The 14,951-nt window shown below is 45.1% G+C and overlaps 2 protein-coding genes across 6 annotated transcripts in view; one reads left to right on the top strand and one right to left on the bottom strand.

The window, feature by feature from the left end:
* Positions 1 to 1,034: 1,034 nt before the first annotated feature.
* LOC127919198 (uncharacterized) lies at positions 1,035 to 7,260 on the bottom strand. Of its 2 annotated transcripts, none has more exons than XR_008102160.1 (2): positions 1,253 to 7,057; positions 1,035 to 1,095 (listed from the first exon to the last, which is right to left on the bottom strand). XR_008102160.1 is itself a non-coding variant. In XM_052502624.1 (2 exons), exon 2 carries the CDS (start codon positions 6,223 to 6,225, stop codon positions 1,846 to 1,848), a length of 4,380 nt encoding a protein of 1,459 aa, XP_052358584.1. In that variant the 5' UTR covers positions 6,226 to 6,953; positions 7,111 to 7,260; the 3' UTR covers positions 1,035 to 1,845. The 2 variants fall into 2 exon arrangements, 1 of the variants encoding a protein (XP_052358584.1); XM_052502624.1 differs by adding an exon at positions 7,111 to 7,260 and having other exon boundaries at positions 1,035 to 6,953.
* LOC118373852 (disintegrin and metalloproteinase domain-containing protein 22) overlaps positions 1,470 to 14,951 on the top strand; it is a 139,068-nt gene continuing 125,586 nt past the window's right edge. For 2 of the 4 annotated variants that reach the window (XM_052502628.1, XM_052502625.1), the window contains exons 1-4: positions 7,510 to 7,632; positions 8,031 to 8,377; positions 8,719 to 8,879; positions 12,660 to 12,736. In XM_052502628.1, coding sequence (XP_052358588.1) covers positions 8,287 to 8,377; positions 8,719 to 8,879; positions 12,660 to 12,736 — 329 coding nt within the window. In that variant the 5' untranslated portion in view covers positions 7,510 to 7,632; positions 8,031 to 8,286. Of the gene's footprint in view, positions 1,539 to 7,327; positions 7,397 to 7,509; positions 7,633 to 8,030; positions 8,378 to 8,718; positions 8,880 to 12,659; positions 12,737 to 14,951 lie in introns of those variants that run through there. The other 2 variants (XM_052502627.1, XM_052502626.1) reach the window with 2 other exon arrangements.

Here is a 14,951-nt window from a genome sequence, read left to right as displayed (position 1 = left end):
TTACTGGTTTTTACTAAGGAGTGGCTTACATCTGGCCACAAGGTTCTCTCTGTACTTTGCTTTGTTCCTCTTTCCCTCAATCCTGACTAACCTCCTAGTCCCTGCCGCTGAAAAACATCCCCACAGTATGATGCTGCCACCACCATGCTTCACTGTAGGGATGGTGCCAGGTTTTCTCCAGACGTGACGCTTGGCATTCAGGTCAAACAGGTTCATCTTGGTTTCATCAGACCAGAGAATCTTGTTTCTCATGGTCTGAGAGTCCTTTAGGTGCCTTTTGGAATACTCCAAGTGGGCTGTGTGCTTCTTACTAGGGAACTGCTTCTGTTTGGCCACTCTACCATAAAGGCCTGATTGGTGGAGTGCTGCAGAGATGGTTGTCCTTCTGGAAGTTTCTCCCATCTCCACAGAGGAACTCTGGAGCTCTGTCAGTGACAAAGGTTAATCTGTCGCTGCAACTCCCTCCCTCCCTTCTCCCCTGATTGCTCAGTTTGGGTTGGGTGGCCAGCTCAAGGAAGAGTCTTGGTAGTTCCAAACTTCTTCCATTTAAGAATGATGTTGGCCACTGTGTTCTTGGGGACCTTTTTTAAAATGTATTTGTATTTAACTAGGTAAGTCCGGTAAGAACAAATTCTTATTTACAATGACAGCCTACAACGCTGGGCCAATTGTACGCCACGCTATGGGACTCCCAATCACAGCCGGATGTGATACAGTCTGGAATTGAACCAGGGGCTGTAGTGATGCCTCTTGCACTGTATTCCCCTGGGTTGTAGGATCATCTTGAATACAAATATCAATTGGCCTAGAGGTTTGTTTTGGGACCAAATACGGCACTTGTGAATGTTATTACCTTTGGATTGCTCCTAAAATGCGCTATAGGCCTAAAGGGGTTTAATACATGATCAAGTTGTGATGATTTCTGGTATATGTGTATGCTTGTAGGGGACCTGCTTACAGTAGTTTATCCATGGCAAAACACAATGCGCAACATCAGTGTAGCTCCCTTCAGTAACCACGAGCACAACCGTTCCTTGATTTTAACTGGCGGCTTTATTCTGTAGTTTTAGTCAGAATTATCACCTTCCGTGAGAACTATAAAGTAAATGAAAAATACAGTTAAGCACACTCTTACGACCTTATCTTACGAGTGACTTATTAGCTTGGTATAACTCTGAAGTGCTTACATACATAACAGTTTAACCGGCGTTATAACAGGTTCAGATTAACACATGAATAAAGGAACAAATACCTCATTGGCTGCTTATTACAGAAGGGAGGAAATTAAACTTCACACTTATTATTCCTGGCATGAATTCACACTTCATCCTAACATACACTCTTCAACCATTATGAACTACACCCGATGACATGAAAACTTAGCTAACGCAGCGCAGGATTGCCTTCCCTCCAAAGGTGTGTTGCTACAATAAGGATCCCCGTTACAACAGTATTAGCTACGTAGTTCCGCTTGTATTATCATTTCCCCCGCACAGCGGACACATAAACAATTCAAACAAAAGACAACGACATAACCTGTAAGTCTAACTGTCAGTTACACTCCCACCAATCACCAGTGATTTCTGTGAAAGGGGTCTGCAGGTTTCTTGATCGGCTTCCAGGAGGGTGACTGTCTTATGGATGGGCCTCTCCAGACAGGTGGGTTTGGTGATGCGTTTACCTCTCTCATCTTCGGTTGAGTCGCTGATCAGTAACTTGAATCTTCTCACCCGGCCATCCTGTCCCGGGTACACTTCTGTAACCTTTGCCAATTTCCACTGGTTGCGTGGTGCAGTATCATCTTGCAAAATGACAATGTCATTAATCCTTGCGTTTCTTCAGTCTTTACTCCATTTCTGTCTGTGTTGGAGGTTTAATGCGTTGAATACGGTTAGCTACAAAGACGTGGAATCTTCTGGCTTCATTGTTGATGTAGCCAAGAACTACCTTCGACTCTGTCCAGAAGTATTCCTGTAGACCTTGTATCTCTAACTCCTTTTTGAGCATGTCACTTGTTCGAACAGCTACCACCGCTGCTGAAAGTTCCAGTCGTGGTATGGTCGTAACCTTGGAAGGGGCGACTCTCGACTTTGCCATAACTAGGGAGCAATGAACTTCTCCTGCGGTGCTGATTGTTCTGAGGTATGAGCACTCTCCATAACCTGAGGTACTAGCGTCGGAGAAGTGATGGAGCTCATAACTCTGCACCTCCTTGAAACTTGATGGCAAGTAGCTTCGTTGGATCCTTACTTCAGACAAGTTTTGTAGACCTTGGAGCCAGAATTCCCACTGGGAACGTAGGTCATCTGGAAGGGGGTCATCCCAGTCGATTCTGTCACGACACATCCGCTGCAAGATCTGCTTCCCCACCAGGACAAAGGGTGCCACAAACCCAAGCGGATCATATACAGAGGCTACTGTAGACAACACTCCTCTTCTTGTGAGTGGGCGTTCCTTGACAACTACTCTAAACTGGAACTCGTCTGATGCGACACACCACAGTACACCAAGCGCTCTCTCCATGTGTGGTTCACCCAGAGCCATATCCAGGTCTTTGGCACCCGTGGCACGTTCTTCCTTGGGAATTGTGGCTATAACTTCCTTGCTGTTAGAGATAAACTTGTGCAACCGAAGTTTGCCGATGCTGCAAAGCTCTCTTGCTTCTTTCCCCAGCTGGGCCGCTTCAGCTTCAGACGATACGCTCGTCAACCCATCATCAACATAAAAGTTCCTTTCTATGAACTGGATAGACTTCTCGCTGAAGCTTCCTCGTCCTTCGGCAGCAAGATGTTTGAGACCATAGTTGGCGCAACCAGGAGATGAAGCTGCGCCGAACAAGTGGACCTTCATACGATACGCTGAGGGTTGAGACTCTAGATCTCCGTTCTCCCACCAAAGGAACCGTAGATAATCTTGGTCTTCTGCTTTCACATGAAACTGGTGGAACATGCACTCTACGTCACACATGATTGCAACTGGACCCTTACGAAAACGACAAAGGATGCCCAGCAATGTGTTTGTCAACTCTGGACCGGTAAGGAGATGATCATTCAAGGACGTCTCTCGAAACTTAGCTGAGCAGTCAAAGACGACTCGTATCTTCCCAGGCTTTTGTGGGTGATAAACTCCATGGTGCGGGATATACCATGCTGGATGCTTGTTAATTTCCTCTTTAGAGACCTTCTCAGCATCTCCACAAGCTATAGTCTCTTCCATGAATGCTGTGTAGTCCTTGTAGTACTGCTTGTCTCTCCTTAGGCTCCTTTCCAGGCACTTGAGTCGGTGAACTGCACATGTTTTATTGTTCGGCAGATTGGGTCTTTCTTCCTTAAACGGCAGCGGCATCTCATAATGTCCATTGTCCTTACGTCTGATGCCCTCTTTCATTTTCTTCAGGAACCGGATATCCTCTTGAGATATGAGGTCCTCTTCTGCAGGTCTCTCGTTGAAGTCAGATTCAAGCGTCTTGATAATGTCCAGTGTTGTGATTACCTCTCTTGCATGTGTTCTACAAACATAGTGTACTTGATTTGTGAGGTTGGAAGAAGATTGAAGGCTTGGCATCACCTGTCTAACGATAACCCGATGACTCACTCCAATAGGGTCGCCATAGTCGATACATGGATTTCCATAGCCGACTATGCTCCAGCCAAGATCTGTTCTCTGAGCAAAAGGCTGATTTCCCTTACCAGACACAATTTCTCTTGGAAGGAGAGCCTGGGAGCAGTTGTAGCCAATTAAGAGACCGACATCACAGCTCTGTTGAGGAGCAATCTCCTCTGCAATGTGTTCAAGATGAGACCATGCTCTTGCAGTCTCTGGAGTAGGAATATGATCTCTGTTTGCAGGAATAAACTCTCTCGAGTAGGTCGTTGGCAGAGGGATTTTCTTCTCCAAGTAAAACCCTCTAACCTGCAAACCAGACAGCTTCTGGCAGGGCACAGTGGTATTTCTTGAAGCCATTGTAGAGAGTTTCAGTTGGACTGGCTCCTTCCTTGTATTGAGAGCCTTTGTTGTCTCTTCAAGGATAAAAGTGGTGTCGCTCTGGGTGTCAAGAAGTGCATACACAAGAACTTCACGATCTGGCTCACTTGTGGTTGACACCCATACTGGAATGATTGTGGAGGTGTGAGTGTTAATGTCCCTTACGACTCTGTTAGATATGGCCTCACTTGACGCTCTTGTCCCCTTATCTTGTGAGGTCTTCCTATCCCTTAACCTTTCTTTAGTACGATCTTCGTGCAGGCAGGATGGATGCCTCCTCTGACACGTGTCGCAGGTGTTCCTGTTATCACAATCTTTCGATCGATGGCCAGGCCTTAAACAGCCAAAGCACAATTTATTCTCTTGAACAAACTTCTGTCGCTCTGCGGTGGGCTTATCCATGAACTTCCAGCATTTGTGGAGACTGTGACCTGACTTCTCACAGAAGACACAACTAGTAACAGTATCTTTCTCATCAGAGTTAGTTGCTAATACCCTTGCTCCGGGGTTTTGAATCCTTGGCGTCTTAAGTTTCCCATCTTCACTTGGTTTCAAAGCATGAAGGGATGTTACAGGATTGCAAGCAATCTTGGCTTCTCTTGTGAGAAACTTCACAAACTGACTGAAGCTAGGAAAGATCTCCGTTTCTTCTAAGATGTCTGTGACCTTTCTATTCCATCTTGAAGTTAGCCAATCTGGAAGTTTAGCGAGGATCTTTTGGTTTTCATTACAGTCATTAAGCACCTCCAGGCCCTTATTCTGAGACATAGCAGCTTCACAGCTGCGAAGAAAGTCTACAAGGTCTCTAAGTTCAAGACTGTCCTTGGATCCTATCGTAGGCCATGCATTGAGCTTATCTCTGAAAGACTTGGCGATGAAGAATTTGTTTCCGTACCTTTCTTCAAGAATGGTCCAAGCAGCATGGTAGGCTGATTCTGTTCCTAACATAAAGTAACTTTCGATGGCTTTCTTGGCAGGCCCACCGACATATTTTCTTAAGTAATATATCTTCTCAGTTGTTGGTATGTTCTTCCTGTCTATCAGAGTCTGAAAAGAGACCTTCCAGTCAGTGTACGAGAGAGGCTCTCCATTGAATGTTACTGGTTCTGGTATGGGGAGGCGGCTTTCACTGATTGCTTCCGCTAGTAACCTGAACATGGTCTTGGTGCCATCTTCTTGCTGTGTGCTTGTCACAACATGTTGTGGTGAGAGACTGTGAAATGAGCCACTTCTGTGCATGACTTCTTTCACATACTTGCAGTTAGAGAGTAGTTCTCTCTTCTCGTCCTCTGAGTTTTCATCTTGCTCATACACTTGCATTCGCGCCTTGGCAGCATTTAGTTTCTTGAGCACTTCTAGGTGCTCTAACTCTCTACGCTTGTCTTCTAGTGTCCTTCGTCTGGCAGCATTTTCTACCTCTAACTTGACTCGCAGCCTAGCTTCTTCTAAGCTGCGTTTCACAGCCTCAGCTTCTTGCTCCGCTGTCCTCTTCTTATCTTCATCTTCGAGTCGCTGAAGCTCTTCTAGTTGGCGTTCTTGCTTAACCATTACTTCTAAAGCTGCTTGGTTAGCAGCAACTTCCGCCGCAGCCTCTTGTCTCTTGACAGATGACACGCTTGAGCATCTGGAGTTTACCTTTGAGTTGTTTTGAGACTGGGAGGAAGCACTTGAGGGCTGATAGTTGGGACTTGACTTATGTGAGAGTTCGGACATGCACAAGGAATTGCTGTCCTTCCAGTGCAACTCTATCTGGTTACTTTGACCTTCTTCCCTGCCTTTTAAATGACACCTTACAGTCTTGATAATAGACATTGTAACTGCTTCACAAGTATCAACTCTGCGTCGTATATCGTTGTCGGGAATGTCGATTTGACGCAAATTTACATAGACACGGTTTAGCTCTGTAGAGGTATGGCTAATCTTGTTTAAGAGGTCTTCTAGTAGGTCTTCAGAGCAACAACCTGTCAGTGACAGTTTTGCTTCCTTTACCAGAGCCTTCCACTTCTCATAGCTGACCCTGAAACGTTGTTCGAGCTGTCTCCACCTTTCGTCGCGCAGTTCTCTGCCCTTTTCAGTTAACCTGCGGACCCTCTCACCTTTTCGTGGCTCTTGTTGTGCTACCTCTTCCTGCTGCTCTGTTTGTTCTGATGAAGGCTCGAAGTTTGCGAGGTGTTGCTGCAGCTGCTCAACTTGACCCACCCCATCTCTATCACCTTTAGTGAAACTACCTCTTTCTGACATTCTAAATCAAGTCAAATCAATTCTAGCTAAGGTTTGGATAAGTGAGTAGGTAATTTATACTCTAATTCACTGTAATTTATACCTCAGTACGTGGTATAAACATGTATAATGCTTGAAACAAAGGCTTGAACAAACACCTTACCAAACAATTACACTATTAACTTACAGGTGAAAATAGAATTAATAGGTGTACGCTGACCCTTAATGTTTGTGACTATATATATATATATTTAGTAAGTATCAAATAATATTTTTCAGTAATACACATACCAGCGATACATTAAGATAGAAAGAGCAAATGCATAATACCAGAGTCTTTATGAAATAGACAACTATCTCCAGTCCTTACGAATTGTGATCTTAAAGTCTCTTATTAGCTGTTCAGAAGGCTAGGACCACCTTCAAACACCTTGACTTGTACTTGCGTGTCTGACTTTCCTGTTAGTCTTGACCTTATGTTGCCTCACGATGCTTCCTTATGTGGAGATTTTCTTCTTAGTTTGCAGGTAGGTGCAAAACTCTTATCTGGCAGATGACAAGGTCTACCAGGATTTGGGAATCTTGTAGATGTTTTACAGCTGGATGAGATTCTTCTTTCTCTCTTGCTCGTGAAGAGCATTGAGTTCTCACTGTAGCTCCCTTCAGTAACCACGAGCACAACCGTTCCTTGATTTTAACTGGCGGCTTTATTCTGTAGTTTTAGTCAGAATTATCACCTTCCGTGAGAACTATAAAGTAAATGAAAAATACAGTTAAGCACACTCTTACGACCTTATCTTACGAGTGACTTATTAGCTTGGTATAACTCTGAAGTGCTTACATACATAACAGTTTAACCGGCGTTATAACAGGTTCAGATTAACACATGAATAAAGGAACAAATACCTCATTGGCTGCTTATTACAGAAGGGAGGAAATTAAACTTCACACTTATTATTCCTGGCATGAATTCACACTTCATCCTAACATACACTCTTCAACCATTATGAACTACACCCGATGACATGAAAACTTAGCTAACGCAGCGCAGGATTGCCTTCCCTCCAAAGGTGTGTTGCTACAATAAGGATCCCCGTTACAACAGTATTAGCTACGTAGTTCCGCTTGTATTATCATTTCCCCCGCACAGCGGACACATAAACAATTCAAACAAAAGACAACGACATAACCTGTAAGTCTAACTGTCAGTTACAATCAGGAAGTAGCATTAGCCACTCTAGCATGGTGGTGGAAAATTATGTTTTATTCAAATAGTACTTATATTTTCACGTTTTTTAGGCTGAAGGGCAATTAAACCGATTTTAGGAGGAAACTGATGCCTTTTGCAGCCTGAACGGAGGATGTTTAATGTATGAGCCGGTCGCAGGGGAACACCAGTGTATAGACAGACGGCTGGGCACATTACAGGTGGACGCAGATTATATAAAAGGAATAATAGCGTAATCTGGCTGTGGGTTGGGCTAATTATACAGCAACTGAGAATATAGTCTAGAAAGAGCATGATGGGCTGTTATTACACAACACAGCAGTATTACAGTTTGTTTATCTTGACCGTGCCCTTCAGTGATTGTGCCCTTCTATGATTATGCGCAGAAGCAGTCAGAAGGTAGTCTAGGTCTGTATGGAGATGGAGCGTGCACACTACAGTTCCCGACATCCCATCTCGGCAATCGCTGTTCTCCTCTCATGTTTACGCATGAGGCGCTTCTGCAGTGAGCTGCTGGATATTGATGTGCTTTAATGTGTCACCTCTCCTCTCCTCCCTTCCTCTTACCTCTCCTCCCTCTCCGCTCTGTGTTCCATAGAGACTCAGCGCGCTCAGATGCACTTGGCGTTCAAGCGGTAGAAACAGCAGCGGGAGCGTCTCAATGCAGGGGCAGCAAGAGCACCCCGATGGCCACCAGCACAAGAGATTGCGCTAAGCAGACGACCAGCGCGCGCGTTCATCTGTGCTCTGCAACTCCGAACCTCCTCAAGCGAAGAGAGAGGTGCCCAAATCCGTTTTAGGATATCGCTATTTTTTGTTGTCCCTCTTTCTGTCCATTCGATGAAGAAAAACTGATGACGATGTATCGGCGATGGTGGATTTCCCTTTTGTGCATCTATGGACTGATGTGCATCGTTCATTCCAGCAATCATATACCTCGAAATGGTAATGTATTTATGACAACAAATATTGCTATGTATTTTATTGGAATAGATCCGAATGGCAACAGCATCACCAATAACATGTTCCACATTCCATGTTATTATGCTGCCAGAGAGAGAACCTGAATCCCCAACGTAAACAACCTCTAAAATATGCATTTAATGTAACCGTGTGAAAGGGAATTAGTCTATTATTAATCAAAACTATTTGAGGAAAGCTATTCCAAAACCATTACAGTGCTATTTCACATTGATGTATGTTTTGGTATCGGCGCTTGTAGCTGTGTTTTTTTGCGCCAGGATAGCTATCGCAATCTTAAACATCGCTGTTTCCTCCCTGTGCAGGAGACGCCTTGTCACAGGCGAAGGCTGTTCGTGATGCGAGCAGGTTCGCATGGAAGGAGGACACGGTCCCTCTCCGTCTGCTCTACAGCATGCACAACCACAGTCAAATCACCCACGATGTCATCAGCACCAGGACTAGAGCCAGTTCCAGCCCCACACAGGTAGCCTACACAGTGGTGGTGTTATTTGTTATGGTGACGGTGGCGATGGAGATCCGCTATGTGCAGAGACAAATGCCTTTGGTACGCGTTGCTATTGGAGACATCCCGCTATTCTCATGTTGTTTATGTTTTTTGTTGAATCATCTCCTTTTTATGCATTTCACAGAGAATTCGGCAAGATCACATTTTCACCTATAACACGCTAGTTCTTTTGACTAGTGGTCTATTTATAGAAATGTCTTTTCATTGAGCAAAATAAAGATAGCCTGGTGGTATATTGTGGGGGTTTCTATGCACATACATACACAAAGACAGGCTCAGGCCTGATCAGAAAAAGAGCCCATACATGAAACACATGGGGATGAAGCCTATGCATTAGAATGAATAGACACATAGGCCTATAACATCCATACATGTTTAATTAGGTCAAATATGTTGTTTTCCTTATATAGTAAGAGAGGTTCTTATTATTATAAAGGTGAGCGGACCTAATGATTGGTTTGTGCCCTTACAATGGATTCGCCCGTAACCCACATGGCCCTATGTCTGAGACACACTGCTTCTTGGATGGTTAAAGAGAGTCTGCTCTCTATCTGGTTGGCATCCTTTACAGTTCACTAGCTGGGTGGTTGCTTTGGTTATTTGATGTGAAGACCTAGTCTGGATACTCAGATACAATCATAAGGCTCTCTACCTCTGAAATGGACACGTTATAAACATCATCCGATTTTTATTCCACTATTCCTGCCTTTTATCTAAAATCTAGTTGTGTCATTTATATTAAAGTCCCAGTGCAGTCAACACATGTGATTTGTCTGTGTTTTATATATATTTCCACCCGAAGTTGGAATAATACTGTGAAATGATGATAGTGCCCTTTTAGTGTAAGAACTGTTTGAAAAGACCGCCTGAAATTTCAGCCTGAGCAGAGGGACATCGAGAGCACAGGCACAAGGGCAGACACTTTCATTACAGGAATCATAAGGATAATGCACTTTATAGTTTGACCAAACCATGGTTTTAGTCGCCCCAAAAATAGGACGTTTTGAGTGAGGTGATAATGTAGAATGTGCTCTTTCTCTGTTTATATGCACCCTTTCAGTTTGTTTACTAGAATGAGCGTACGTCATTAGAACAGTTAACTTGGGACTGGAACATGTGTGCCAGATACTGATAAACTAGTTTGGCTTCATTTGTCTTCAAAATAAGATTATTGTGCCGCCTAAAAGAAAGTTCTTGGGGGAAACACTGCCTCATCTTTTTGTCACTATTTACAGCACAACTGCATCAGGTGACTCCAGGTGAAATTATACTGCCCCACAAAGAGAGAGAAAGAGATATGATGGAATCTTCATTTGATCTGATCAGTCTTTGAGTTTCTTGTCATCCCCAGAGAGAGTTTTAAACTGACCTCAAATCAGCCACTTTGTCACACAGCCTGCATTCTCAGCGTCATATTGTCTGATTATGCTCTGATTTCGGCTGTTTTTAGCTCGGTATCATAACATCTGAAAGGAACCTGTCAAATCATTCTTAAACGTATGACACACAAAAATAACTGTTTATAGACTTGCGTTGAGTCTACTATTTTCAGTTAAAGGCGTAACCTACTGTACACATTTTTAAAAGAGGAGCTTTGAGAAGAGCTCAGTTGAGTGCTGTTTTAGTGTTTCTGTGGAGGAAAAGCACTTATAGTCATCGGCCATAGCCAACAGTGGAGTCTGCTGTGTGTGTGTGTGTGTGTGTGTGTGTGTGTGTGTGTGTGTGTGTGTGTGTGTGTGTGTGTGTGTGTGTGTGTGTGTGTGTGTGTGTGTGTGTGTGTGTGTGTGTGTGTGTGTGTGTGTGTGTGTGTGTGTGTGTGTGTGTGTGTGTGTGTGTGTGTGTGTAAGGCTGTCTGTGTTGTAGTAGGATAACAGCACTCCCTGGTAGGCCCCTAGCTCCATCAGTGTGCGTGTGTGTAAGGCTGTCTGTGTTGTAGTAGGATAACAGCACTCCCTGGTAGGCCCCTAGCTCCATCAGTGTGCGTGTGTTTAAGGCTGTCTGTGTTGTAGTAGGATAACAGCACTCCCTGGTAGGCCCCTAGCTCCATCAGTGTGCGTGTGTTTAAGGCTGTCTGTGTTGTAGTAGGATAACAGCACTCCCTGGTAGGCCCCTAGCTCCATCAGTGGAGTTAGGTCCTGCTATGATGCACTAATCAATGAAACAGGAGTCGCTGATGGTCTCGGTGCCTCGACTCGGCCCAGTCAAACTGGGAAATCTGGTCCAGGAGAACACAATTACTGGTACCACTTCATGTGGATTCAATTCGCTTAATTTGATTTTAAGGTGTGCCCTGAAAAGGAATCACATACTCACGTACCGGTATATGCACACACACACACACACATACACACACACACACACACACACACACACACACACACACTAACACTAACACTAACACACACACACACACACACACACACACACACACACACACACACACACACACACACACACACACACACACACACACACACAGTAACAATAGAGTCTGTGGCCACAGGGGACCCCGAGGTCTAAGGTCATCCTTGGGTGAAGATTGCGGCATTTCATACTCACACACACTCCCTTGGTTTTAATGCAGCGTCCGGTGTGTATTGACTCAGGCCCGTGGGCCATGCCTGGGGGAGGGGTTAGTCCTGTATTAGACTAGCTGGGGACTCAGAGTTACACAGGGACAATAGTGGGAAGTCCTCAATGCCCCCGGGGCCTGTAATAGACCACGCGCCATATGTGCCCAGAGCTAGCGATGTATTAGACCTTCCCCCTCAACCCAATCAATAATTTCTGGATGAGCCAGCAGGGAGGGTGGGTGGGTGGATGTGTGTGTGAGTACAGGGGGAGGGTGTGAGTTACTCAGATTTGCATGGTTCATTTCACCGATGTCTCTCAGAATGTCTGGGTCTAGTTCAGCTTCCATTATAGCTCCCCTGTCTCTTGGAATGTCTGGGTCTCGTTCAGCTTCCATCACAGCTCCCTTGTCTCTCAGAATGCCTGGGTCTGGTTCAGCTTCCATCACAGCTCCCCTGTCTCTCAGAATATCTGGGTCTGGTTCAGCTTCCATCACAGCTCCCCTGTCTCTCAGAATGTCTGGGTCTGGTTCAGCTTCCATCACAGCTCCCCTGACTGTCATAATGTCTGGGTCTGGTTCAGCTTCCATCACAGCTCCCCTGTCTCTCAGAATATCTGGGTCTGGTTCAGCTTCCATCACAACTCCTCTGTCTCTCAGAATGTCTGGGTCTGGTTCAGCTTCCATCACAACTCCCCTGTCTGTCATAATGTCTGGGTCTGGTTCAGCTTCCATCACAACTCCCCTGTCTCTCAGAATGTCTGGGTATGGTTCAGCTTCCATCACAACTCCCCTGTCTGTCATAATGTCTGGGTCTGGTTCAGCTTCCATCACAACTCCCCTGTCTCTCAGAATGTCTGGGTCTGGTTCAGCTTCCATCACAACTCCCCTGTCTCTCAGAATGTCTGGGTCTGGTTCAGCTTCCATCACAACTCCCCTATCTCTCAGAATGTCTGGGTCTGGTTCAGCTTCCATCACAACTCCCCTGTCTCTCAGAATATGTGGGTCTGGTTCAGCTTCCATCACAGCTCCACTGTCTCTCAGAATGTCTTCATTTGCTTAAAGTTCATGGACAGTATGTATATTGTTAGTTGTTTTGTAAAAGCTTTTTCAGCACTAAATGGAATAGAGATGATTGTACAACGTTTCTGAATTTTTTTTATTCACAGGGGAACCACGTGGCCCAAGCCAGCTTCCAGGTGGACGCGTTTGGTGAGCAGTTCATCTTGGATGTTGAACTGAACCAGTGAGTATAACCTTTAACCTATCACCAACATTCTCTGTATCTACTGCGATAAATCCCCTTTCTCTCTATGTCATGATTTCTGCATGTGATAGTAAAATAGCCAGTAGTACTAGACGGTATTTTGTATGATTAAAGGGATTCTCCATTACTTTTGTATACTTATTAGCAAGTAGTTCTGAAAGTAAACACCCATGAGCCAAAAGTGGTCCCCAAAAATAGTGTACTACATCACATATGTGCAGATACTGTATGTGCACCACATCATTGCTCTCTCTCTCACTCTGCTGTGTGTGATTCTTGCCAGCTGTCACTCAAATTACGAGGAGCTGAATCTCATTGGCTGGAACTGAAATTGCTAGGGGTCTGGCCCATGCGGGGGAAATGTAGGGAAAATGATGCAGCACAGCTTCCAGAAAATAGTCACTTTCAAACGAGCAGTTTCGTGCCTCATTGAGGTAAGACAGTAATTCCGATCATAGATTATGTATGGGTGAACTACATATCGACACATCCAGGCCAAAGCGGGAGGTTTCAAAAATACTTACTAGTCGCCAAAGTACCGGAGCATGTCTTTAAGAGCTGTTTAATTAGTCCCTAATGTCTTCCTCACGAAGCTTTGATCTGGGGAAACCTGTTAGTGCCAGTGCTGTAGGCCTATCTTTGATTATGAATACTTGGTTGGTAATACTGCTTATAGGCTACTTATTCACTCGGGAACAATAGTTTATAAGCCGTTCATAAGCAGGTTATAAGCTGTTCATAAGCAGGTTATAACCGTTCATAAGCAGGCTTTCAAATGAGGTCTTAAAGGGATACTGCAAGATTCTAGAAGTTGTCATTGCGCACAGAATAAAGGAAGTTGAGGTAGTTTTGCGAGCCTGTGCTAACTAGTGTTAGGGCAATGTTTGGAAGTCTACAGGTACGGTAGCATGTCCTTCATGGTGCATGCAGAGACATTAAAATGGCATCCACGAGTTCTGCCTCTGGGTGTGTAGAACAACAGAATCTGGCAGTACATCTTTATGTGCTCTAATGGTCTCTGTAATGGAGGCATGAGGAATGAGGCATCTTTCACCTCTGGTTGATCGTAGTGGTACAGAGCAGACGGGAGCATATTTCCTCTCAGTGTCCAGTGCCTTTTGGGCCACCTTGTTTTGGGGAAGTAATGATATGCTGTGTGTTTGTGGGGCTATTTCTCTCGCTCTGCATCCTGCCATCTCTCTCACTCTCCATCCTGCCATCTCTCTCTCACTCTCCATCCTGCCATCTCTCTCTCTCTCTGCATCCTGCCATCTCTCTCTCTCTCTGCATCCTGCCATCTCTCTCTCACTCTCCATCCTGCCATCTCTCTCTCTCTCTCGCTCTCCATCCTGCCATCTCTCTCTGCATCCTGCCATCTCTCTCTCTCTCGCTCTCCATCCTGCCATCTCTCTCTGCATCCTGCCATCTCTCTCTCTCTCGCTCTCCATCCTGCCATCTCTCTCTGCATCCTGCCATCTCTCTCTCTCTCGCTCTCCATCCTGCCATCTCTCTATCGCTCAGCTTTCTCCCTTTTTCTCTTTTACTCCCTCTCACTGTTTCTCTGTCAGCTCTTTCCACTTCTCTCTCCCTCTCTTCCCTTCTCTCAAGCTCCCTCTATCTGGCCCTCACACTCTGCTGACCAATGGTCTTTCACTAATGAGGGGAAGTTGTGTCTCTCTCTCTCTCTCTCTCTCTCTCTCTCTCTCTCTCTCTCTCTCTCTCTCTCTCTCTCTCTCTCTCTCTCTCTCTCTCTCTGTGTCACAGGCACAGGCACAAAGACACAGGGTGACAGGTTCAGTACACATCACTGCTTTCTGTATCAGAAAGTAGGCTGGGCCTCTGAGGTCTCGTAGATCGGTGCATTGATGAAAGTAGGCTGGCCCTCTTTGGGGTCTCGGTGCATTGATGAAAGTAGGCTGGCCCTCTATGAGGTCTGGTAGATTGATGCATTGCATTATTTTAGTTTATAAAGCCCCCTTACACAACTTCCGCCGTACCTTGCATCGTTGTTAACCTACAGATGTAGGAGCTACCAGACCCGGTCTCAGGGAGGGCAAACTCGGGATATCCCTTCCATTACCACTGAGTTTGGTAAATCAGCTTTCAGTTTTTGTTGCACCTTACTCTTGGAATAGTTTTCCAAAGGTCTTTACATGTGATGTTTTGGTGTCTCTAGGCCTATCTATCTCTATTC

Source organism: Oncorhynchus keta, unplaced genomic scaffold (assembly GCF_023373465.1).
Source record: "Oncorhynchus keta strain PuntledgeMale-10-30-2019 unplaced genomic scaffold, Oket_V2 Un_contig_1599_pilon_pilon, whole genome shotgun sequence".
NCBI classification, from domain to species: domain Eukaryota; kingdom Metazoa; phylum Chordata; class Actinopteri; order Salmoniformes; family Salmonidae; genus Oncorhynchus; species Oncorhynchus keta.
This window is presented reverse-complemented; position numbering and strand designations above follow the sequence as displayed.

What these genes read in the sequence shown, in the direction of transcription:
- LOC127919198 (XM_052502624.1), bottom strand. Translation starts at nt 6,225, where the DNA reads ATGTCAGAAAGAGGTAGTTTCACTAAAGGTGATAGAGATGGGGTGGGT.